Raw genomic sequence first — 23,880 nt, 5'->3', positions numbered from 1 at the left:
CCTATTTGCCGGTGTATCGATACGTCAGAGTCGATAAGAAAAGATTGCGTGTTCTGGGCAATGATTTGCGATCTCAGTACTGCACAATTTCGATTACCCGACCATCGAGGAAATATTCTAGGATTTTATTGCAAAGTATCGTTGTTACATACAAGGAAGTGAGGATGACGTATTGCTAACACATTCACCAAATGTGGGTAGTATTGGTTGAGTCCCTGTTGTGTTTTTTCGTAAATCTAACCAATGGAATAAAATCAAACAATCCTCAGTTGCACATTATATTGTTGGCAGGTGGAAGTGAGGTTGCGTGGAAGAATAAATGTTAGACTATATAGATGAGTTATTCGAATAAGGTGAGTGTGCTGTGGGACCCTTCCAATGACGGAGTTATTTCTCAACTATTGCACGGAGAATGGGAAGAGTGCCCTCCCATGGGTAGGTGGTTTGTCGCGCACTTCGGCATGTGTACATATATGTGTAGTATGTAGTATAGTATTGCATAATTTAGCTTTATGTGTAGCATGTGTCTCGTAAAGCGGAATGGAGCGAAATCGAACGGATTTGATTTTAAATTCAATCCGTTTGGGCCGAAGCACCGGGAGGGCTTACTCAGTTCCCTAGATGAATTGCTGGTATGCACAGAAATTTCTCTAGAAAACTGAAACCAAATCCTACCCACCATTCATGAGATTTTGACTTACTCATGAAAATTAAAAATTATCGCTAGTTAGAACGAACGAGTGTTCAAAAATGATGTGATGTCTTTATTTGCGTAATCGAGACATTTTCTATGAGATTGCCATAGAATTTGTGGCTGTTATGCGATTATGGACAGCACAGCACTGAAAAATATACACACACGTACACATGTGTATGCATGTATGAGTGTGCATGGGTGTATAGGTACGAATGAATATATGTTTGAGTGTTCTATGATGAGTCGGAAATTCTTCTTATACCTATGCTGCCAAACTACAATTATTAATGGGCAGGAAGTTATAGTCAGTAGCTGTGTTTCCTGTGTCAGTTTCTTATGTTATTACTACTATTACTAATATTGCTATCGTTGCTGTTACTGTCACCTCTATTGTATTGTTTTGGATGTAATTAATTATAATTATTTTTTTCTTATTTCCCTCCTTTATTAGAATGATTTGCATGTTTTGTGACTAACCGCGTTAACGGTATTCAACTAACAACATAAAATTATCATGCTGATGATGCTGATGAGCCTCTGTCGGAGAGTCCATCAAGTCGAACGGTGGCAACTCACCGGCGGCCTGCTCCTCTCCATTCTTGCGGCTGTCGTCGCGGTCGGGCTTAGTGGATCTCTCGAAAAGTTTTATAGCCTCGATATATATTTTGTTCTGTCCATTGCCCAATGCTGGCAGACATCAACTGAAATTCCATTTCTAACTAAATCTTTTTAGAGTTAAAACTTCTTCAAGTAAAAACAGGTATTCGATTCTCTGGCTGATTCAAGCGACAGCGAAGGGCTGTCCTCAATATACCATCATTCCCACTTCCTAAAATGGGGTCATAGTACATAATATATGGCCATGGTATGAGGATTTTTTTTCGATTCAATACCATCCTCACAGAATTATCAACGTCGTTAACATCTTATTAAGTCTTGCTTCAGTGCACTATGGGGGATTTCCATACGAGCAGGCGGACAAAAATATTTTCGAATTTTTTCTAGGATTGTTGATGTTTTTCTAGTTGATATGATTAAAATATGTTGTTAGAGTACATTTGCAAACATTTCACGAACATATTTTGAAAAGGGTTTAACTGTTTGCCTTTGTCATATGTGAAAAACTAATATGGATCCTTCCATCTCAAACGTACACAAGGTTTGGATTCGACCATCAGCGATTTCAACCAAAGTTGGCAATGCCAACTTGGCATAATTGTTCATTCCGACCCCACAACCAATTTCCCTAAGTTTTACACCGATTGATCAATTCTCCTAGCAGTGGTGCAGCAGTGCTTCATTTTTTACAGATTTTCAAAAAAAGTCATTTTTCGGGTTTAAATATCTATGAAACAGTTTGATGTGAAGACATGCCAATATACTTTTTCTATGGGTTTTTGGCCGCGCAATCGAATGATGTTATCAGTTTTTATCTAATTTGTCAACATCATACATTTTTTTGCAATTTAAAACGAAAAATGCGAAGAGTCATTCTAGTTCTTACGTTAGCACGACTACGTCATTGAAGGATCTCAAAACATCCCCAATTTTATTTTGCAATAAATATGGTTAAAATGTTCGCCAGAAAATTCTACATAAGAATCACTTAACTAGAAAAAAACAATATTGGTAGTTTGGGAGATATGGCGTTTTGAATATCTGGGGCATGCGTAATTCTATTTGAATTGTTAGTAAAAGTATTTTAAACACGTTTACCTGAAGCTTCCGGACATTTTTATGACTAAATAATGTATTTTAATGAAAAAGATGCATTTTCAACATAGAATCAACATGATAAATTTTGATGTTCTGGATACTTTTGTATATATTTAAATAAAAGTAATAATTTCGTACAAGTTTTTATAGTTTCATTATTTAATTGTTCTAGCTATTTGTGCAATCTGATGCATTGTTATGTCGACTAGTGTGGTTATTCTTTTCTAAGATTATTCGAAACTTCGAAGTAATTTCGAAACTTGAAAATGGCTTTATTAACATTTCATTGCACTACGGGAAAAACAAGCCTAAAAACGAACGAAATTCAGAAACTGCCTGCCAATTGATATTTTTAACAATATTTCAACTTAATGAAGTTTATCAGGTCACTTAAGTTATTCATTCGTCCCTTATAAGCTTTGTAAGATTTACCGAAATTGGTCCATAAGTTCAGCAGATCTAGAACATATCTTGAAATAGGCCATAGGTCTAAAAATTCAGCCCACTCAATATGTATCGCAATTTAAAATTTTCGAAGACGTTTCTTCGATGAACTTAGCAGAAGGGGCGCATGTTTTTTTCATAGTTCCAATAACGTCGTAAGGAGGAAATCTCGATGGTGAAATGGTGAAAATAGTGTGTGTGTGTGTGTGTGTGTGTGTGTGTGTGTGTGTGTGTGTGTGTGTATGTGTGTGTGTGTGTGTGTGTGTGTGTGTGTGTGTGTGTGTGTGTGTGTGTGTGTATGTGTGTGTGTGTGTGTGTATGTGTGTGTGTGTATGTGTGTGTGTGTGTGTGTGTGTGTGTGTGTGTGTGTGTGTGTGTGTGTGTGTGTGTGTGTGTGTGTGTGTGTGTGTGTGTGTGTATTCGTGTTTGTTATTCGCTGGAAATATATTTAGTCTTGAAATCTCCCATAGTGACTAGAAATTTTCAAAACACTATATTTCGCAGAGTGGCGCATGGTGGCACGTAATTCTTTAATAAGTTGATAGTATATACCTAAGATTTGAACCAGAAGGAGGAATTAACCTGGAGATATCTGGAGAAAAAAAGTTCTCGACTGACAAAGCAGAAAATTATCTTATTTTTTCATATTTTTCTTCTTCTCATGCTTTTTATCGCTATTATTTTTACTCTAGCCATCTAAACCATTTATTTTTCGGAAAGCTCGTTTCATTACCTTTCTAACGATATATGATACATAAGTTTAAAATTTGGAAATAGTACTCAAAAATTGATTTGAAACTAAACGTGTTTTAATGGCAAAATACGTATATATCATATCGTTTTTCAACTTTGACAGCCTCTATATCAGAAAAAAAACAGACTAGAGACTTGCTATTTTGGATTTTTCTTAATTGAAGTGTTTGCTATCAATAGAAAATTTCATTACGCGGATTAGTGAAAGTCAGTTTTCTGATTTTTGTCCGCCTGATATCTCATAGTGCAGTGTCGGCTTGCACTTAAGACTTAACACGGCATATATACATATCTCCAAGTGAAGTTCTTCTTGATCCACCTCATCCCTTCTTAGTTACAGAATCATTTCAATTGACCACGGTCTGAAGAGCATACCGACAAATCGGTTGACTACCGCTACAAATATGCAATTAATGCCACCGGGAATAATACGAGCGAGTACCAGTCCCCATTATATCACATCTGCTCTATTTTTCGGAAGTTCAAGTAGTTTTTCGATAGTTCTGAGCGATAATATTGCTCTTGAATAATATTCCGCACAAAATATTCGAAAATTTACGCCAACTGCTACAATACTGCAAAGATGGTAGATAAAGAGGCGGCTGTGGCTTTTAATGAGCATAGGTTGTTGAACAGCGCTGGGTCAATCGTGATGACATGGGTATTTGGGAGATGAGTAGCGTCCATCCTAGCGAGTAGTTAGTCGGTAGTAGCATAGGTGATGGACAGACATAGAATTCTCGTTATATTACTAACTCGAAAATTGCGATCAACATGTACAATATTTTCTTTTCTTTTCTTTCTCTGCCTGATCTCTATTGCTTCTTCTCACGGCAACAATGTTGTCGTGAGGGGAGGCAAGAGATCAGCCACAGATGACTGCACTGGTGACAACGATGGAGAGGACGGCCGGCGTGGAGCCTGCTTTAGGCTTAATTAAGATCGACTACGAACAAGACGAGGAAACAAACAAAGGAAGGAGAAAACAAGATAAGTAAGAGAAGGAGAAAGTAAGATAAGCGTTATCCGCAAGGATTCTTTTATCATTATCACAACCACCTTATCTCAGCCCTGGACAGACTTGGCTCTAACTGCCCCACCTCGTGCTGCAAACAGAAACAGAAACAGAAACTATTGCACGGAAAATGGGAAAATGCGCATTATGCTTTTAAGCTGCTTTTGGAGATTGGATTGTCGAGAATCAGCGTGGAAGACTGATGGGGTCACTACCCGAGCAAGGATTGACAACAAAAGTATATCAAAATTATTACATATTCTGCTGTTGATATCAACTAGAAAACATGTTTTGTTACCAACTCAAAATGGCACTTATGATGATGATGATGACCTGCTCGGGTAGCTATCGGTAGTTGTGGAATGTAGAGTATATGTCATTTCGTTGAAGCTGTTTTGAAAGAAGTTTGTCCAGAATCGGTTAGGGGTCCGTTCTGACCAGTACGTCTAGCTACCCAATCATCATTTTTGTTTAAGAGAAGCTTCCCGAGCAGGGTTTTAGAGCAAATTGAAAACAAAATTTGATATCTTGATGTAACAGATTTTGAATACTCGGTGTGATTTCATTTTGGTCGACTTAGCGGTTAAAATATCAAAATTGATTGCAAAAATTCCACGCCGTGAAATTAAATTGAATACTACTTTTGCTATCAAAAATATCAAACGGAATACTAATCTTGCTGTCACTCAATATTAATAGGAAAACAGAATTAGTTATCATTTTACTATCATATCATCATCATTTTGCTATCATCATATAATTTGAACCAACCATTTTACTAGAAAAAAATTTAAGTGAAAATAGATTAATTTAAATATTGAAGGTTTATTTACATCATATATAGAATCTGCCAACACATTTTTTTTTCAATAAAAATGAAAGCAAAATGATAGCAAAGTCTGATACATCATAAGTGCCATTTTGAGTTGGTAACAAAACATGTTTTCTAGTTGATATCAACAGCAGAATATGTAATAATTTTGATATACTTTTGTTGTCAATCCTTGCTCGGGTTATTCATCTATTGTATAGCTAAAACCGATGGAACAAGCGTTTGATGAGCTGCTATACAACAAAAATGTTCCTTGGGTAAGTAAGTGATATTACGCTTTCGAGTTGCACAGTGCGACTTTAGAGATTGTTATAAGAGAAAAGGATCCAATAGAATAATAATGGAGGAAAAAAATCCTGAACAATTTAGCTTTAACAAGAGCTTTCATTTGATTCTAAGATCGTTGAAATCGGTCATGTAGTTCCGGAGAAACCTATGTCACGTAGTTTTCACATTTTTGCTTATAACTTTTAAACCAAACGTCGTATCACGAAACAACTCAATAGTGGTGATCTACTAGATAATAATACCTTTCAAACAAAAGTAATAGCGAACAATTCGGTTTAGCCATCTCTGAGAAACAGGCGATAGAAAAAATCATTACATACACACACACACACACACACACATACACACACACACACACACGCACACACACACATACACACACATACACACACACATACACACACATACACACACATACACACACACGCACACACACACACACACAGACATTGCTCAAATCGTCGAACCCTATCGATTGGTATGTGACTTGGCCCTCCGGGCCTCGGATCAATTTCGTTTTTTTCGACTAATTTTTAAACCTTTGTTATAGTATAACAAAGGTAAAAATAGAGTTTTATCTACAAAAAAATCCGTCAGGTGATCTCCGAATCATTCTCGGAAAAAAATTATTACCCTCTTAGATGCATTGAATTGTAACCCTATCCTCCTAACCTCCGTTTTAGTCTGGCGTAGATTGTCTTCGCCGTCTCAAGGTTTCTAGTATATCGAGCTAGTCTGCGTGTGGTAGGAGTTGGCTACTCTTGCTGAAGGCCGTACCCCTCGTTTCAATGCCTGCTCGCCGGATCACACCTTCAATAGCGATATTGATTAATATACAGGACAGTCCAACCCCTTGCCGCAACCCTCTGCGCGTTTTCTCACTCGAAACTGTAATGCGCATGGCATTTTTGTTTGGGTCCACTGTGCACTGAAAGCGAAAATATATTAAAACCTGAGAGAGAGGAGCCAACTGGGAATGTCTCATGACTCGTTTTCCGAGATTTCCTGCAGCCTAAAATGTAGAGCCCACAGACAATTAATATTACGAAAAAGATTTTTGTCTTACATCCCACACATTATTTCTTTCGACCGTCTGCCCACACACACACACACACACACACACACACACACACACACACACACACACACACACACACACACACACACACACACACACACACACACACACACACACACACACATACACACACACATACGCACACGCGCGCACACACACACACACACACACACACAAACCCAAATCTAGGTGGACAAGTTATTACGCTAAAACCTTTAGTCCTAGGTATATAGCATGTTCGGAGTAAATTTGTTATTTCAACTTCCGCATATTTTGGTGTATATGACATTAGGGGGACCAACAGAGTAAGCGTGAGCGAAACTTTTTTATGGCTTAAGTTAGCTGAATAAAATGTTCAGCAAAGTTAAAGAACATTAAATTTTAAGTAACTTTGTTAAAGGAATGAAAGTTCTATCTCTTATGGTTGATGGGCTGGAGCTATTTGAAGTTTTTGGGTCGGGGCGGACCTAAAAAATCCGTTGTTTCTTTATATCATATCTTATTTCTTACAAATCATGCCTTCTGAGCACTTTCACACGCCTGGAAAACGCACATTTTGTTTGAAGAAACCAAGTCGCCCATCTCCTTCGGTTCTCAAGCTACAGACATTTTTTCTAAAAAAAATACGGTTTTTTCAAATGTCAATAACGTAAAAACTGCTCAAAAGCAGCAAATCAAATTTTGTATATATGTTTAGTAATATATTGGCCTCCGAAATTAATTGAGATCACATCGGTCCAGGTCGGCCCTTTTTGCTAGACCGTATTGAATATTGAAGTAAAAATTACCATTTTACTTACCAAAATTACAATTTTTACGTAAAATTAAAAAAATTAAAAAAGCGAAAATAAGTCTAAATGATTGTATTTATCTTAATCAAGTATAATTAATAATGGTATAACTTCTCAGGGCGATTTCAGTTTCTTGAAAACTGGAATACCTACAATGTTTGCTAGTAACAAATCAGTGCTGTAGCATACTCACTAAATCAATAGTTGTTATCTCTCGAAAACTTTCGTCTATTTCTTTCTCTAACTTGCCTATACAGTGGACCCCCGTTCGTTTGAACGATTCCTCATGCAAACTAACGGGGTTACTTTTTAATTTGAACAACTGGCCACCATAAATATGCTGAAACTCGTATGAACTGGCCGCCCTGCTCTTTGTTATTGTTTTGGTGGTTTGATTCAGTTGGCAGTGGCAAGCAGCGAATATTTCATTCTTCGATCGAATTTCTATCGTAATTTTTGGGAAACGGAATGTGAAATTGATTAAACATGCTAGATCAGTACCAACAAATCGTGTTTATGTGCATTGTCTACATAAGCAAATGATGCCATGTTGAGAATGACATTTCAACCATTTTTAATTTGCACATCGTGCAAACCAACTGGGTTCAAATTAAAAAGTGTTCAGATTAAAAACGGTCAAACGAATGGGAGTCCATGGTATATCTTGCTAATTGTAATTGCTTGCTGTGCCTCTTCTGACATCATCCCAATCGGTAATATCAGAGAAACAGCCTTGGAATCAGCTACAGTGGAGCCATGCATCAAAATTTTGTGCCTTGACGACCGAAGGGTCCACTGTTAGTTACGAAGTACTTCGTTCGTTGGGCTATCTTTAAGTGGGCTACGTTTTAATCGGGCTCCCGTTAATTGGGCTATAGCCCATCTAAAACGAAGTCAAACGTCATTTCTGACAGTGTATTTTTTCTTCCGTGAGGCCCTTGAATGCATTATTTCAAATGCAGAAAATAATTTATATAGAAAATATTAAAGTAATTAAATGGAACACAGTTGCATCATGTCGTTATCTGATCATTTTTAAACTTGACCGTCTCATTCATTAGCATCATGGGAAAACAGTTAAAAATGTCAATATATGTCGATATGGTCGTATGAAATACTACTTTTTACTTGTTACAAAATCTAGAAATAAATTTCAACAGCGAAAAGATAAAGTTTCACTTTAACTCCGTGTTTAATCAGGATATATATTTTTATAAACCTTTCTGCGACGATTTCGACAAAAATAATCGATGTATCCCTCGGTTTCGACAGCTCAGCTCAATTAACTAAGTGGGCTAAGAGCTTAGTACAATTAGCGAAAGTTGACTGTACTTAGGTTTCGAGTGTAATTCTCATTTTTTAACAATTTTCAACCAATCTAGTACAAAAGTTTCAATATTTGAAGACCACGTGTCAGTAGCAGCCCGGTTTCAACTAGAATTACTGTTATATTTTTAAATGCATAGAAAATAAAATTTTCAAAACGTTTAGCTAACTAGTGTCTCCGGCAACCGAATCATGCAAAGCTCATGTGTTAAAATGCATTAGTATCGCCGTAAAAAGCGGAAGAGAGGAGACACGAAGAGAATCTCTCATTGGCGCATAGGTCTATTTGAAAAATTTGAAAATTTGAAACCCGAAAAATGTAAAAAAATCCGCGTTAATTCAAAAAATGTTGTAAAAACCGCGTAATTCAAAAATCGTCGTAAAAAACCGCATCAATTCAAAAATAACCTAAAAAGCTATTGTTGCGGCACAAAGCCGCAATATGACCGCGTTGACCTTCACATCTAGCAGAACAACAATCAGTGTACTCGGTCGAAGATGAGACAAAGCGCTATTGTTGTTCTGGCTAGATAGTGACAATAAGCTTTTATCGAACGATGTACCTATAAATAGGCCAATAAACGTGAGTCTTGAGTTCAGTCCGTTCGCAGCCACCGCCGCTGGCGGTGGTGTGCAAAGCGCAACACTTTCGTCACATATTTGCATGGTGAATATCACAGTCCCGTTGGTAACCGGCCCCCCTTACGACGATCACGGAACATTGGTGCCGTGACCAGGATTTGTCCTGGCACTGACAACATTGGTGCCGTGACCAGGATTTGCCCTGGCACAGACAACGTTTTACCAACGGGACTTCAGTTTTATCGTTCGTGCTATCGGTTCGCAGCAACACGTGATATTTTCGACGCTGAATTAGTGTTTTCAGCAACATAATTTTACTCGCGGGACATCAAGTTCGTCTACCGTGTTGCTGGCTAGCTGCTAGAGGTGAAACATTTGGTGTGCGGTAGTGCGGTGTGCAATCGTTATCGGACATTTACGCTTCAGCTATGCCGGTGTGGGTGACTTCGCAGCCGCTTAGCAATCAATTCCCCCAGCGGAGCTATGCCGGTGTGGGCGAATCACAGCCGCTTAGCAAGATACATTCAGCTCCTGAGTCCCCGGTTCTTGGATTCAGCGTAGTAGTAGGAGGGCTGTACAGCACCGAAGCTTGCAGCGTCCGAGAATGTATTAATTCCTGGAAGTGGTCAGTTTGCGATTCGAGAAATTCGTCTGGGAATGCAGGCCTAGGACTACGCATAGTCAGGCTTGGATTGCGCCGCTGTGACCAGCGAGCAATTACCGTCCGCGTCGTTCGCCAGAAGCAGAATTCAACTAACCCACTGACATCATCGTTCATCCGTTCCGTCTAGATGTGATCATCTGTTCCTCCGCACGCCATAGTGAAAAACCGTTGGTTTTGGTGGTGGAGTATGTTGCGGCAGAAAGCCGCATTGTAATCCATCGCAGTTAGCGTCTATTGTCCAGCCGAAGCTAGTCACAAAACGCTATTGTCCGTTCAACTGAACGTGATGCACAAAGGCTATTATTCTGACCATGTAATAAATCTATTTACCGCAAGTGTATAAAAGGCGAATAATAAATAGCAATCAATACAGTGCACTAGCAACCACCGCTGTTGGCGGATGGTTGCCGTAAGATAAATCTAGCGTTTTATTTTAGTGTGAAGACGTCCAGTCCCGTTGGTAATCGGCCCCCCTAACGACGATACGATAAAATCCAAAAGTCGTCGAAAAAGTTGCTCGAATTTAAAAAATCTTTTGAAAACCCGTGTTAATTCGAAAAATTATGAAATGAGAATTGAGTGTTGTTATACATGTGTTGAATAATAGCTTGTTGTCAGTGGTGGTCACCGCTAATCGAAAACTTAGGTCACTAAAGGCCCGCGCAAAATTAGTATTTTATGGTAGCGTCGGCGTAGATTTGACAGATAATCTGTCAAATTGTATGGGAGAACTGTCAGATTAACGCAAACGTAACCCGCACGCAAACGCAAACGTATCAATTCTGCGCGGGCCTTAACCGCTTATCCGCTAACCGAAAAAGATAGCGTGCTAATCCCTAAACGCTAATTGATAAATTTCAGACTAGCGAAAGTTTCGAAATCTGAATTACCCACAAATTACCATATGTTTCATTAAACATATACCATGTAGCGTAAATGTACCGCCAATAGCAGCAACCCTAATGTGTATAGAAATAATATGACAGCGTTATTAATTGATTTGCAGCAGTTATGAAGAAAACAGTCAAGCAATTACACTCAATACTTTGTTCGTACTCTGCCCATGGATCATAGTTGACGTAAAAGCCAAAATGATCAAAATGTACTTTTCCGGTCCAACGCATTCTTAACTATATAATATAAGTGCCCAATGCTCTGACAACATTTGTTTGTTCGAAAATGTTCGAGAAATTTGGGAAAATAGAGCTACTCTGCATAGTAGACGTAACTCCCCGCATAATTATCTAGCATAGTAACCTGTTTTTCACGGGCTTTACGCCAAGCTATGAGAATAAACAGTATGTAACAATAACCGAGAAATGAATCACGAAACCCCATCGGCTCTCATTTGACTAATAAGCTCTACTAAATTGATAGATTGAAAAAGTATACAGTTAAAATTATATGGCCTTAAAAATTTTTCCCGATTAAAATGCGTTTTCTCAACAATGATAGTGTTGGTCTTTATGTCAACTATGCGTCCATGGGCAGTACTGGCAGCTGCAGCCCGGAGTGAAGGAGTTGGACAATGTGAGGTACCTCGTGTCCACCGAATATATTCCATTCGGCACATCATCATCTCCCTTCTGGAGATAGGTTAGGTGCAGCAGAAGATGCCCTCAGCCTCCCGCACCTAGGGAGGTCAGAGTCAATTGCTGAAGAAGTATCTCGCCAAAATGAACATTTGTATGTGGATGCCTCAGTCGAGATCGGCCATATCTGAGCAGCACACGGTAAAAAATCGTCACGCTTAATTGAAGTGCTTTTGCACTTGATTCAGTCTGACACTTTGCACTATAAATCAAAGTGATTTACCTTTGATTTTCAGGTGATTCTCAATTTGTAATGAAAACATCTTTGATTGAAAACAATTCAATAGAAATCACCATCGAATTATAATGCATTTCAATAGAATTATCACTACTGTCTTTGCCCATTGAAATCTAAATTGTTCACATTTCACAAGTGTCAAAAATGTACATGTCAGCAAAAAATTTTCACTAACTCGTGGCAGCAGAGTAAAATTATGTATTTTAAGTGACAGAAATATTGAATAGAATCGCTTATATGCTCTTCAGGGTGAGTATACAAGGAACTGTAACTGTGATTAAAATTTATAAATTAGCATTTAGTTTTAAGGTCCCGGAGCTGATTCCAAGTACCGGACAATAGCAAACAGTCCGCCAACCATGCCAACCACTATGAAGATTGGCTATTATTTACCATTCGGAAATGTGTTTGCGGATAGTGCCGTGCAACTGATGGTGCTTCTTCATTATATACATTACATGGTATTTATGTGAGGCATTTCATTACATATGTAATTAAAGAAATTATAATAAATAACATAATTTTAATTGATTTGATTACCTGTCCAGTTTCAAACCACAGCACGTGAACAAAAATGTATAAAAACATTGCAATTGAAGTGATTTCTTGTTGATGTCATCATGTTTTGTATTGATTCATTTCAAGGGATCTGTATTTCGTATTGAACTGTGTGGCAAGTAGTGCGAATTCAATGGTAAATCACTTTTCTTCAACGTGATTTTTTTTACCGTGCAGGCAATCACGGTTGAAGGTGCTGGTGAACAACATCTTTGCGGCGAATGATGACGAGACCTACTTGATGTTGGATGGCAACGAGTAGCAAAGCACTGGGTACATTATGTCCTACCACCCCCATTTTACGCGATTGTGTCAAATATATCTCCCACACCAAGTTCCATAGAAGGTCCTTCTATAAGTATTTTATATGACTCGCTCATCTTGCTATTACTTAAGATCATAAAAAACAATATAAACTTTTATAAGAGTGGTATTTGCTGGGGGTGCGTAATGAAGCTTCTTGTCCACGGGCAAATTGTAACTTGTTCTACTCCCTGGTTCTTGGAACGAGATTAGTGATGCAAGTAGTAAGAAACAAAAACACACACACCTTCACTTTGTGCTGAACTTTGCTTTACCGACCATGAAGCTTCAAGTCAAGGCTAGTTACAAAAACGGTATTTTCTCAAGGTACGACTGGGAAATTGGCGACGAATGGTTCAAGATCGAGCTGAATGGAGAAGAATGCTTGAAACAGTACGAGCCACGCCGGCGACGACTTGTTCAAGATGCGAACGAAGCCTCTTGTCCAATGGCAAATTATAACTAGTCTCTGCACTTTGAGAAGTAGTGAAAAGTATAGGAAAACTCTCCGCTGTGGTTACCATTCTTTAAAATGTAAGATATACGATGATCTTCAACTTCCAGTAAGAATTTGACTAGAAATTATGAGAGGATTTTTTTATTAGAGTGGTTTTAACTCTGAGGGCCGTTCACCAAGATGATGAGAGGTTGAATATACCACACGCAAAATAATCCACACGTTCTTTCCACGTGAGAAATCACGTAAATTTCCCTACAGGGAGCTACGTGACTTTCAGTTGAACCTTATTGGAAAATACAATAACATCTATCTGATTTCCACGTAAATGCACGCACACAAATGCAAACTACGTGAATAGTACGGGAAAAGTTGGATGGAAAATATTCACATAACTTTTCCCGTAATTTCGACGTGAAAATTATTTTGAGTGCAGTTATTGGAAATTTCAGCGAATTAAGTGGTTTCGAAAAGATCGGTATGCCCGATGGAAATATTTTGCTGTGTTATAATTGAATGTTTAGATGGAGGGATGTAAAATGGAAATATAAAGCGGTAGGTACGTAAGGAGAGAGATTGGTATTAGTAAGAGAGATAGGCTACATAAAAAATCACAGATAACTATTATTTTCTATGACTACGGTATAATAAAAAGGCTATGTCATTCGGATTAAGTTTTTGAAATTTAAAGATAATGTATGATTTTATAAATAACACAATTTATTCTCAATATGCTGGGACACAAGTTTTTTTTATTTAAGTAAAATTTTGGATATTTTGTCTACCAACACTTGGTTATATTTGAGAACTGTCTTTAATTCAAATAGCTCTTTAGAAAGTTCATCTAATTTTTCGGAGCTTTCGTCGATTTTATTTGTCAATGTGCATAGACTAGCGGTTTCAAAACCATAATCTGACTCTAATATACGTTCCATTGGCTGATTACCGTTGGTTTGATAATTATTAGAAGCAGAGGTGAAATTTTGAAAGCGATATTTATCCGTAGTATGTAGATTGCTCGTTGTAGTAGTTGGTTGTTTCTTCAACTTTGCCACTTCGTAAGCTGCCATCATTATCGTTCTTGGAAGCCGCTTTTCTTCTGGATTCAATGGTTTTACACTTAATATAACTCGATATGCTTGAGGAGATACTAACGCAGTGTAGTGCAGGAGGCTGCGTAACCAATTAGGTAGCCAACCGTTGAACAAGGCTGATTCTATGTAGGATATTAGTTTGGTTTGTCCTACCAACTTCGATAGAGTTGCAGTTTTTTTCAACGCCTGTATATCATCAACAGCAATGCCAACTAAAAGATTCATTAGTATAACTGTGACAAACAACAGGAATAACACGAAGGTAACCTGGGCACTTAATTCGAGCATAAACGGCGGATCTTTACCATCGGGATCATTGATTAATAATTCTAAGTCTAATTCTCCTACCATCATTACTAAAACTGTGATGAAGCCCATGAAAGGATTTTCAAATGATGATGATGATGGAAAAATCACGCAGAAACTTATTGTAAAGCCAACCAACATGCAAGAATAAGCTATAAACAATTTGGCGAATTCTACTTGCACTTTAGTGTACATGGCTACGTACGCCCCGAATACAGGCAATTGTCCAATCATGACCATTAGGTGTGTCCAACCCAACAGGACCGCAAACGCTCCGATGTGGTTTTGCCAGGTGTATGTCCTTTTCGTATAAATGTAAGAAATAACAAATACGCTGACTATTATAAACCATTCTGTAACATTTTCCATCTGTGTGATATAACGCCGAACAGATGAATAACCTGTCATCCCGTATAATTTGCGACAAATTTCTACGAAGGTTATAGCAACTAATACCATCCACTGCATTTCCATTACGAATGGGTTGTTCCGTAGCATGTTACCTAAAATTGATTGTTTCTGACATAGCTCTTGTTCTTGGATAGTTTCCTCCATATCCTTGCTACCGTTGTAACAATTATGGGCTAGCGCGGTTAGCACATATAATGTGAGGAATAGGATAAATATAAAACAAAAAAGCAAACGAGCAATATAATATTTGCGAATTTTTCCCCATTTGATGTAAAGGAATGCAGAGCATAGTGGGTGTTGTAGAATTTCCTTCTGTCCTTCGTCTACTAGAGTATTTAAATAACCAATTTCTCTGGGATAACAATGCTGTAAAATGCTTCGAAAATCGAGTTCTAACACTACTTCCTTATCAGATGGATCTTGTGAGTGAATCAATGTCATTGCATCATCAAATTTCCTACCAATCATGGCTAATGAAGACGGTGTCTTTCTAGTTATCACATTTAGGGCAGTAGTACCTTTTTTCGATTTGGTCGTGACATCTGCGTCGTTATAGATTAAAATTTCAACACAATGAGCGAGACCGTCTAATGCGGCCAAATGCAGTGGTGTGAAACCAAATACATCCTTACGATTTATGTCTGATCCCCAGCAAATTAGTGTCTCAATAATGTCGAAGGCAGCGTCAGACTTTCCTATAGCAGTATGAAGTGGTGTACGCAAGTCAAAGTCTTCTGCATTGGGATCGGCATTTCCAACACGCAAAAGTAATTCAACGCATTCCAAACTCGTTGTTCTTGCAGCCAAGTGTAATGGTGTAAAACCACGATGATTCTTCAATTTCGCATTGGCCCCTCTCGATAGCAACAGACCAACACATTCTACATTCCCTTCATCTGCAGCTAAATGAAGAGCAGTGGATTCTTTTTCTCGAATACCGATCCGTATGTTTGTATCTGCTGTTGGAGTATCAAGCAGAATTTTCAAACATTCTACGTGTCCTAAATCTGCCGCCAAATGGATAGCATTCATGCCGCTTGGTTTCAAGGAATTAACATCCATTCCTTCGGAGATGAAAAGCTTCACACAATCAATAGAGTTTGATCTAACGGCACAGTGTAATAATGATTCTTCGCAATTTTGCTTCTTGGTGTCAACATTGAGTCCTGCCCCCTTGGAAATCAGAAAACGAGCGATCTCTACTGAATTCCCGAACGCGGCACAGTGTAGAGGTGTAAATGCCCTTGGTTGCAAATTCACATCAATTCCTTTGTACGTTAGAAAACTTGAGCAATTTAAGCATCCGCTAAACGAACTCAAATGGAGAGCAGTGAATCCATTGCTATCGAAAAATAGGAGCTCTGCTCCCGAATCCAGTAAACCGTCCAGTAAATCCCAACGTTTTAGAAAAGCCGCAAACAAGAAACTAAAATTCTTCTCTGCTTTTGTGGCACCTTCAAACATTTCTTTCAAATTAGAAGCAACTATATTGCCTTGAGCAATATTTTCCAGTAGCATTAATCGGCCTGAAGAGAGTCTCATTTGTTCCATGAGAGATGTTCGAATTGTTTCAGTCGACACTTCGAAGCCGAATTCCGCATTTGATTCCTCATAGTTATCGAACATATTTGGAGCACTTTCGGCTGGAGGTGAAGGTCCAATTTTCATGTATTCGAAATCTTCAGCCAGTACCGCTTCCGGATCATTACGCCAGTGAACGGTCACATCAGGTGTTAAAGAAAACCTGCAGGTTACTATTTATTGTTTAGTATATACATGAAAATTTAAAAAAATAAACCTTGGTTTAAGCGCGATCGAAACATGTTGATTTTTTAGTTTGGTGGTTTTAGTACTCCAGGTGCGTTTGGGCTTAGCTGACCCTTCTTTATATCCAAAATTCTCCATGATCTTCTGCCAACTGCTGAGAAGACGAAGTTCACATATCTACTGAACATCGTTATCACTGTTATATTCAATTTATTATTCCACACCGAGAGTAACCGCAAGCACCAGATAATAGAAGATATGTGGTGGATCATCAACACACACAAAAATCGCATAGGATGCAATAAAACTGATTTCAATGATAAATGAAGAAGATAAGAAACATGACGAGATACACATCTGATCTGCGTTTGACGAAGCGAAGCATCTTATGTCGTGAATTAGGGATTCAGTAATTGTTTTGAAAGATAAAAGTCTGTATAGTACAGGATTTTTGATTTATTGGGCTTATGTGATTTTGTTCAAAAATCCAGTGAAGATAATAATCTCACCTTCGCTAAGTCTATATTTTTGGCCAAATATCAAGAATTTTTCAGTTTGCCTGAATCTACATTTTTCTTATAAATAAACATCTTACAAATTGCATATATTTTATGTCACATAGTAGGAGGGGTAAATTTTACATGAAACTCAGTGGATCTCTTCGTAAATATTTGCTTGCGATCAAAACAAAGTTTCTTGAAATCGATGGCAATGGCAATATAGTTTTAAGATTTTTACATTTAATGAGGGTTTCAAGTTCAACCTTGTACAATCAGTAATTGTACAATTGTACAGTCCACAATCATGGACCACACACAGTTAATCTACCGACTAATTCGTGAATATAGTACTACTGACTGATAAATTTATTACTCATAAGTGAAGTTCAAAGCTTATACTCATAAGTTGTACTAATAATTTGTTCAATCATCAAGTGATATTTAAACGGAAATTAGCAGCTAAAGCTAAAATAAAATGACCCACAAATTTATGTGACCGATGATTGTGGACTGACTGTATGCGACTGTATCACCATTAACCCCATGAAAACCATTTTATTACTATGTATTTAAAAGTTATTACTTTTTATGTCTTTTGGCAGTCATCATAGAATATTTTCAATTTATTTACATCACCTCTTGGGTTTATACAAAGCAATCTCTGTCAAAAAGTTACCGAAATATGCGTAATTGCAATTTTGGTGTTAAAAGTTTCAGTCAAACTAGAATAAGCTTCATTTTTTCCGAAGGTTATAAAGCCCTATTTTTTGATTTCAAGTGCTTCAAGTATTGATTTGAAGTGATACCATCTTTACACTTTGAGACATCACTAACGGTAGTGTCATTTTGTTTCCAATGTATAATTTTAGTAGATCTCATATAATTTCATTGTTGTATCGAAATTGAATTCTAAATTGAAGAAAAACTCTACTACTAAACTTATCTTTTGAAATTTTTAGTCGTTTATGAACCTATGAACGAAAACAATATTTATTTTCCAAATCGCAAAAAATATTTTCCCATATTTCATGAAGCAGGAGGTCTAAGACCAATTTTCAATGCAAAATTTTCTCAGTTTGCGGATGAAAGTTACGGAGTTGAGCTAGCTAGCATAGGTTTTGTTCGAGAGCTAATTTAAGGCAAACAGGACCAAAAACTAAAGTAACTCTGTAATAATTGAGATTTGAATGCGTAGAAAGATTGTTTTCGTCAAATGTGGTCCTCTATCACCCCCTGAAATATCAGCACTAAGCTACCCAACACCCTGTATACACGGAATACACCGTTTACGCAACATAGCAAGCGCTACGTGAACATTCCTATTATAAGGAAAAAGTTTGTACAGATCGTGACAAAGTATTTGTCGCTTACAAGTAGTGATACCGACAAATCTGAATCTGATCGCTCCCATGTTCTTAATGATCGCCAGAAGCGATTTTTTCCATCCCTGGTTGGGAGTACCGACAAGATTTTCGAGAACCGGTATTTTGATACTGGAGGCGCTAGTACCAGGAGTACCGGAAAGAGTTACTAAAAATCAAAAATGTTTTTTATAGAATTTAGCTACTGCTGTTAAACAGAACTGTGTAATATTAATAAGACGCTCTATTCATTAACAAAATAAATGTAGCTTCTTGAAAGCAGTTTCCAGTCTTTCAAACGCTTCTTGTAAGCAGGGTTGGCACGATCACTTTGACTCAGTTAACATTCATTTGACAGTACCGTCTCAGCCAAGCAAAATTTGACATAGTTTTATATAAGACATGTGTAGAATTAGTTATTATCTAAAATTTTGCTGAATAAAATTTTTTCTGTATCTTTTGTAATTATGGTGCTACAATGCTAGTAACTCGTTAATGACTAAATGAGCGTTCACTTAGTCACTAAAGAGGTACTAGCATTGTAGCACCGTAAATACAAAAGATACAGCAATACTTTTTCAGAAAAGTTTTAGATAATAACTAGTTCTTCATTCGTCCCAGATATAACTTTTTCAAATTCTGCATGACTGAGACGGTACTGTCAAATGAATGTGAATTGAGTCAAAATGATTGTGCCATCCCTGCTTGTAAGTCTCTGATAGTATGTTCTTCAGAACGCGCAGCGATTCTGTTTATCTTGTCTAAGGTATCGAAACTGTTATTTTAAGGTCTAATTTCCGTTTCGGGAACAGGAAGAAATCGCACGGTACTAAATCTGGCGAATACGGTTGTTGATCAATGACGTTGGTCAAGTTTTTGTCCATAATGTCGTGTACGAGGTGTGATGTGTGCGCTGATGCATTTTCGTGATGCAGAAACACATCCTTAACTGTCTCTTGACATTCCTTGAATTGCATCTACCAATCGAAAGTTCTACATACAATGCACATACATTTTTTGACGTAGGACTACGTCTTTGTTTACTATACTGGGACTGGGTAGCACTTTGTGAAAACGAGAATAGAAGTGTAACGTTTGAATGAAAGATTTCAAATGCTAATAACTACTAAACTACTGAACGAAACTGAACAATTTATATGTCGTTGGATAGATAAAATGACCAGCAATTTTATAGGTGGTAAGAAAGCAATTTTAAGGAGGGTGTAAGAGGGGAGGATCCCATACAAGTGATATACAAATTTCTTCATAACTCGAGAACTAATCTAGCAAATGGAACCAAATTTGGCATGTGGGGTTTTTTGGATGCATGCATTTATTTTTTTATGATGATCTGAGACCCCTCACCCCTGTGGTAAGGACTCTCATACAAATAATACAGAAATTGGTCATTCATTATCATTTCAATCTTTATGATGCACACAAGTGATTTTTAAAAGAAATCTCTATGTCTCAAAGGTTGCAGGCGTTGTACTTATGAACCCCCGTCCACGTAGTTTCAAAGCCACCATTGCATTAAATGTAGAATTGATTCTGAATATTTCGCTCTTCTTTTTCAAACATTCCCTTAAACAATGGCACTCACAGATTCTTATAAGCATACATATGCCAGAAATGCAGTTTATATTAGTCTTTGGTCTAATGATCTGATATAATCCTACGTCACCCTTTCGTACAACCCTTAGGGCTGTATACCTTGTAGTTTTTCGAATGCTTTTTGCAATATTTCAAAGGTTTTTGCTGCGTTTATTTCATATGAAATACAAATATGTAATGCAAACTCTTTGATCTGTTAAATTAGTCATCGTAAAAATTTCCGCTAAGTAAAAAGTAACAGAACAAGCTGCTCGGTATTATAAACATAAATGATGCGATTGTCTTCTTAACTGACAAAAATGTCAAAGCATGTGAATCGATAGGTTCAATATTATGGATTAATCATGAAACTTTTTGACAGCAGGGCTATTGCTGAAATATGACTTCAAAATGCACAGAACATTCCATGGGAGGACGAATCTTGGAAATAAAATTGATAGCGTCCGCAAATACTCGCTCGGAATCTGCCGATTTCGGACGAACGGTACCCAGGACTGTTGAAAGGCATAGCCTAATATTTGCCCTTCAATCCTTCAGTTTCGAAAGAACGGGATTTATTTCGCTGACCTTGTTTTTAGAATCTAGGCGCAGATAATCGAATATGGTTGAAATTGGAGCTACCTTGAACTGCTGTTTTGAATCTTGCACGACCAGTCAAAATGACTGATCTGATAAAATTAGTGTTAAGTCATATTTTTTTTTGTTTTTAGTTCGTGCAGCTTAGTGTGTCTATAATGAGAACATAATTATTTGGATTGGTTGAAAAATCCTATAGTCATATAAATGGCAAATCCTGATCATCTGAGTTTTAACTTACAGTCAGAACTCAAAACAACATTTACAAAGTCTTCTCCAAGCGTCCAACAACAAAACAATAAGATTGTTCCAATAAGATGTTCAGTTTCCGAGAAGAAGGTACATGAAGTTTGAAAAACATGATTTTACAATAACGGTGTCTTATTGCAATAAGTTTTTTTCCATGTGTCACTGCCCAGGTAACCAATAAGCATTACCAATGCTATTTACATGCAAGCCAATAAGCATTTAAGTCACCTTAATTGCCACTTAAATGCTACCTTTGCAAAATATACAGCTACTTTACAGCTAACCCTCTTATAATCCTGACAATGCTTGTTACCAGCTGATTGCCGACAAGAATCAAAAAAGAATTTTGCATGCTAATTTACAACAGCTACGCAGTCAAAAAGCTAATATACAACAGCGTGCTCTATAAAACGCCAGATATGCTAATAAATGATTGATTTACTGCTTATGGTAATGTTTATTGGTTACCTGGGTGGTGTACATGATTTTTTCCGTCTACTTCTCGTGGTCTGATCGTTACAAAATTAATATCAAAATTAGCAGAAAAGTATGTAGAATGGACATTTGAAATAAAAAAAACTATCAGATTACTGCGCCGACAACGAGATGCACCTCGTGTTGCTAGGTAGGGTATGTTGCTGCTTCGTCGTAATTGCCTATTCCCGTCCTATCCAACACAAATTAATTAAAATATCAGCATTTTTATGGCACACAATACAAAACTAGTTATTCCCTAATATTTTAGTTTGTTGTCTATTACACGCGATCAATCAGAGTGAGCTGAGATCTATTTAAATGCTTTTTATCATTAAAGAAGTCCCACCAGCCAAATTTCCTACGTTTCTTCGTGCGACGAAGAAAAAAATGTCGACTAATCGTTTCAATTTCCGTCATTCATAAATGAAAATAACTCACGCAAGGCATTTTCATTATTCTAGAGCAAGGAAAACTTGCCTGACCTACAGAAATTTTGCAGAATAACATTTGTCATGCCGTCCTACACAAATACATGCGCGTTAGCTTCGTGTTGTGCGTTAGCATTGTTGTGATTTGTAGTTCGGACGATGAAAAATTTTGATGGACGGATTTTAAAACGAACCGACGAATTTAAGAAATGAAGTCAGTTGCGTAATTTCAATAATATGCTTTAATAATCGCTTTTCAGTGATTTCAAAGTTCATGGATCGGAAGGTGTTTTAGTTTTAGTCAAATCAGCACAAGGACTTTTGGAGCATTCATTAAATTCATCCAACAAATGATAAAATTTAGAATGGCTTTACTTACTACGACGAATTAGAATTAGAAGTAAACCCTACTCTGTCTTGGTGATACACTTGAATATTCGGCCAAAAACCTATTTTGAAAAACCATCTTGCCTCGTAACATGGCTCACTTAAAGCAGGAATGCGATTTTTGGGCGCCTGTCCACTGGAAAAATTGGAGTGGAAAGTTTATGCAGCATGGCATTATCTCGTTTTTGACAATGGTTCTAGTGATTATGCTGATAAGTTAGTTAAACGAATACGAGCAAGACGAGCTACAAAAAATTGCTAATGATCCTGTTTACGTTGCTTCATCAATTGAAACTAGTGCGTAAAATAATAATCCCTGTTTTCAAACTGGCAATTCCCGGTTTCAATAGGCGATCAACAGTACCCGTTGATATTACACCTGGGTCGACTGAACTGAGCACCCTAAAGGTTGCATGAGTTTCAGTTTTACATAAAATACGTGGTATTTTTTGCAAAGAAAAATATTTTGAGCAAATGAATAATATTCCAGACTCCAGCGAACTAAATTGATAATAAGACTAGGTATAAATTGGTCCTTTAATTATTACTTAATTTTAATAGCTGTATTGTTGGTAAAAGTTTTCTCTCAGTTTATTGTCAAATAAAGGCTCAATCAACCAAATGTAATGAAGCATCCCCAGGTGAGTTTTATTATGTAGAATTATAATTAGAGTCTTTATGTGAGGGGTTTTCACAATGCGCATAGCCTGAATTTAAAAAAAAATTTGAAAAAAATATAAGTAAGGCCATTACAAATATTTAAAAAAGTTTTTGTCCCTCCGGTGTTGGGCCACTGAGCGGGAGGGGGCGAAAAAAACAAAGAGAATTATTTATTCGAGCAAAAAAAAAGATTTAGGCTTTTTACTTAAAGTTTAAAGCAAATCTATTCTTGCTTTTAATAAATACGTTGTTATTTGTCATGCAAAATTCTACGAACAAAAAGACAAAAACGAAAGAAAAATTTTTTGGCCGAGTTTCGGAAATTCCACTGTTTGAACTTCCATTTCTATTTCGTGCTAGAAGTGTTAACTCAATTCGTACGTTCATTTTTCGAGTTTTTCGGGCTGTAGAGCCCGCAGACAATTGATTTTATAAAACAATTTAACTCATATCCTACAAATTATTTTTTTGCTCCCCGATTTTTCAAGCCAATTTCTAAGGGGGGGGGGGGGGGGGGTGACAAAAACTTTTAAAATGATTTGCAATGGCCTAATTTACAGTTTTTAAAAGTCACTCTGAGATGGAGCACCATTCATGAACAGATTTCGTAGAAATTTCATGAGTTTTTCAAACCAGAGATTTTGCACGTAACCTGAATGAGTTTACATGAACAATGACATAACATGACATAACAATAACATGAATTTTCAATATAA

General features: G+C 37.2%; 2 protein-coding genes across 2 annotated transcripts in view; one reads left to right on the top strand and one right to left on the bottom strand.

The window, feature by feature from the left end:
• LOC128738573 (28S ribosomal protein S9, mitochondrial) overlaps nucleotides 1-23,880 on the top strand; it is a 97,129-nt gene that overhangs the window by 40,936 nt on the left and 32,313 nt on the right. The gene's annotated exons all lie outside the window — the stretch shown is intronic.
• Nucleotides 14,087-17,050, bottom strand: LOC128738572 (transient receptor potential channel pyrexia). The gene is made up of 2 exons (XM_053833817.1): nucleotides 16,944-17,050; nucleotides 14,087-16,889 (listed from the first exon to the last, which is right to left on the bottom strand). The coding sequence occupies exons 1-2, from the start codon at nucleotides 17,048-17,050 to the stop codon at nucleotides 14,087-14,089; spliced, it is 2,910 nt and encodes a 969-aa protein (XP_053689792.1).

This window comes from Sabethes cyaneus, chromosome 2 (assembly GCF_943734655.1).
Source record: "Sabethes cyaneus chromosome 2, idSabCyanKW18_F2, whole genome shotgun sequence".
Taxonomy (NCBI): Eukaryota; Metazoa; Arthropoda; class Insecta; order Diptera; family Culicidae; genus Sabethes; species Sabethes cyaneus.
The sequence above is the reverse complement of the archived record's forward strand: the minus strand, read 5'-3'. Positions and strand labels throughout refer to the sequence as shown.